This window comes from Vollenhovia emeryi, unplaced genomic scaffold, assembly GCF_000949405.1.
Source record: "Vollenhovia emeryi isolate VEMERY1.0 unplaced genomic scaffold, V.emery_V1.0 DF939265.1, whole genome shotgun sequence".
NCBI lineage: Eukaryota > Metazoa > Arthropoda > Insecta > Hymenoptera > Formicidae > Vollenhovia > Vollenhovia emeryi.
In genome coordinates, this window is record NW_011967101.1 from 100990 (window position 1) to 103865 (window position 2876).

The 2876-nt window shown below is 42.5% G+C and overlaps 1 protein-coding gene across 2 annotated transcripts in view; it reads left to right on the forward strand.

Annotated features, from left to right (window-relative positions):
- LOC105559541 overlaps positions 1-2876 on the forward strand; it is a 5012-nt gene continuing 2136 nt past the window's right edge. The window contains exons 1-4 of one of the 2 annotated variants that reach the window (XM_012007909.1): positions 1-490; positions 1341-1513; positions 1584-2005; positions 2297-2750. In XM_012007909.1, coding sequence (XP_011863299.1) covers positions 374-490; positions 1341-1513; positions 1584-2005; positions 2297-2750 — 1166 coding nt within the window. In that variant the 5' untranslated portion in view covers positions 1-373. Of the gene's footprint in view, positions 491-1340; positions 1514-1583; positions 2006-2296; positions 2860-2876 lie in introns of those variants that run through there. The other variant, XM_012007908.1, reaches the window with a different exon arrangement.

The window sequence follows — 2876 nt, forward strand, 5'->3', positions numbered from 1 at the left end:
CTCACTCAACAGTTGTGTCTGCTGAACGCGGCCAATATTGTAAACACAGCCCGGCGTAGTCAACAAGTCGCGCAATGAGCGCCGTGCGCGCGCTCCGGGGGGAGGAGGTGCATAACCGGAAACAACTGTGATAGGCTCGCCAGAGTCGCGACGGTGGTCGACAGTTCACACTAGTGATGCAAACTTTGGGTTTCGAGCACCATGAAAGTGTTACACTCGGTGCTCACTCACACAAGCGCAACCGTGTACGTGTACTGAGCAGAGACTCTGCGCAGCACACGGACACGGTTGCGCTTGTGTGAGTGAGCACCGAGTGCAACACTTTCATGGTGCTCGAAACCCAAAGTTTGCATTTCACACGGCAGTTTCAGCGATGGCACGCGAGAGTAACGGATCGTCACGGCCGTCTCGCTGTGATAGGCAGCCGCGGAAAATGGGGGATGACGTCGACATTTACGCGGATTTACCGGGCTTCTCGTCCGAGAAAAATGTGAGACTCGCCGACGACAATGCTAAATTCTGGCTGCCGTGGCAAGTTGTCCCTGGTCGGCGCGCACTTGCGTCGCGCGCTCGCACGCGGGGGACGTGCGACTTGCGATTTTGCGCGTAATGAGTAGACGTGGGAAAAAATCACTTGGTTATATCTAAACATAGATGCTTTTTGATGGTACGACCCGAGTCGAATTGATGCACCGCACTGTACAAGTGCAAATGTTTAACGTGACGCGTTTCACGTAGGTCAATTGATATATTTTGCAATATCCAATTTTGAAGATGTCTACAAGAACAAACCCATACAGCGCGCATATCTAAGAGACATCTTTAAGACGTCTTTAAGTTGGCTTTTATATATGTATGTCTAAAAGACGACTTAAAGATGTCTTAAAGATGTCTTTTGGACATGCTGTATGGAAAGCTGGAGCTATATATGTGTTTTGGACTTTTAAATGCAATTCAGATTGCTGTGAGCTTCTTTAAATACAGTTAAAAATTCTCTTCTGTAGCCTTTCTCCAAGCAACGTAGACACCCTGTTAACATCAGTCTGTTGCTTCCTATTTTTATACTCGTGGAATCCCATGCAATGCGTTTCAGTTTCACTTTCTTGTGAACGCGTCGAGGGGACATTTTCATACCTTCGTACCTTAAATACAACTTAAAGAAGTTTACGTAAATTTATATACGCTACTTAAAGATATTAAAGGGCAATGTATAAGATACCGAAGTAAAGAAAACATGTCTCGCAACAATAATAATTTATAAGAAAAAGAGTTATAATTAAATAATGTACACCACCGATGTAGAGAATCTACGAAATAATGAGCTTTTTTTTGTTATTAAGGACCAAGATTGTAACTGCAAGGAATTCAAGAGTGAGCTTAGCTCACTTGCGAGCAAACTCGAGGACATTCAAACGACTAAGGCGACCTTGGAGAGGAATCTGTTTTCCTTACTCAAAACTGCAAGAGCTGAAATTGCGCGGAAGAATAAGATGATAGATGATCTCAGGAGGCGGTATGAATTTTATAAACCGTAACATTTTGACCAACGAATTCGTTTCTAATGGTCGTCGTAATGCTTGCAGGTTGGACGATGTAGCTTTTAGAAGGGGGAGCAGCAGGAGTGAAACTCCGGGTGTTTCCACTCGCAGATTAGCATATAAACATACTGCAGCTAGAAAGTATGAGAATATCCCCTCGACGCGTTCACAGAAAAGTAAAACTGAAACGCATCAAGCTGAATTCCATCACGACAAGTACAAAAGTAGGAAGCCGCAGGCTGATGTTAGCAGGGTGCCCACGTTGTTTGTAGAAAGATTACAAAAGAGAGTTTTGGAGGGCGAGAAAGAGGAGAAGAGGCAAAATGCATCGTTAAAGCCTGGCGTAGAAGTTCAACCAGAGGATGTTCCTGAAGACGACATTGCGGAGAACGATAGGGAGAATGGATCTCAATTCAGTGTAAATAACAACGGCAATGAATCTAATATCGGACGACGTTCTAATTCGGGTAACGTAAACTTTACTTTCTATATGCGATTATGTGTGCCGCGTAAGTTTATAGAATAGAATTGTAAGAAAGTGTTTTGATTTTTGTACAGCTTTTAATCTAACATGAAAGAAATTCTTCGTGCCGTCATATCAAAATGTCAGGCTTGTTGAATATTGATTTGTTACTGTTTGTATCCTGAAGAAAGTGTACAAATTTCAGAATTCGTACTTAAACATATTTAGGACAACTGAATGATACGCTCGTTAGTTTAAAAGTACAGTAATTTATCGTGAGGCAATCTTGTTGCAGGATCCCTTGAAAGAAACGCACACAGAAAGATTTTATCGAAAAGGACGAATGAAGAGGATGATACGCACAGACATAAACGTTTAAAAATTGAAAATGAAGATAAAGCTACGACCGAAGAAACCGATTACAATTACCTTATGCCGTATCATTTAACGGACAATCCTGCGGCATGCGAGATAAAAGACACCGTAAAATTCGAAGATCGGCCGAGTGCAGTACATTCGTTTAAAAAGGAAGAGGCTGTATCCTACAACGAGCGCAGAGCCACTTCTGAGTATCGAGACACGAAACAGGATCAAAGGTACGCAAATGGATGGAGGAATGCAGCGAGGGATCACGACAGTCTCAACGCCAGGAACGAACTGGCCGATAATTCAAGAAATTCTCGGACTGCTTCGACATCTAATTATGTCTCGGAAGGGTTTAGCAGTCGTTACAAGAGGAATGGGCACAGGTATAGTCCGCCAAGGAGAAGCTACTCGAAGCTACTCTCGATTTTTATAATTTACGTTTATACTTAACATGAAACAAAGCTGTAATGAATATTTAAGACAAATTATATATATGATAGTAATTAGTT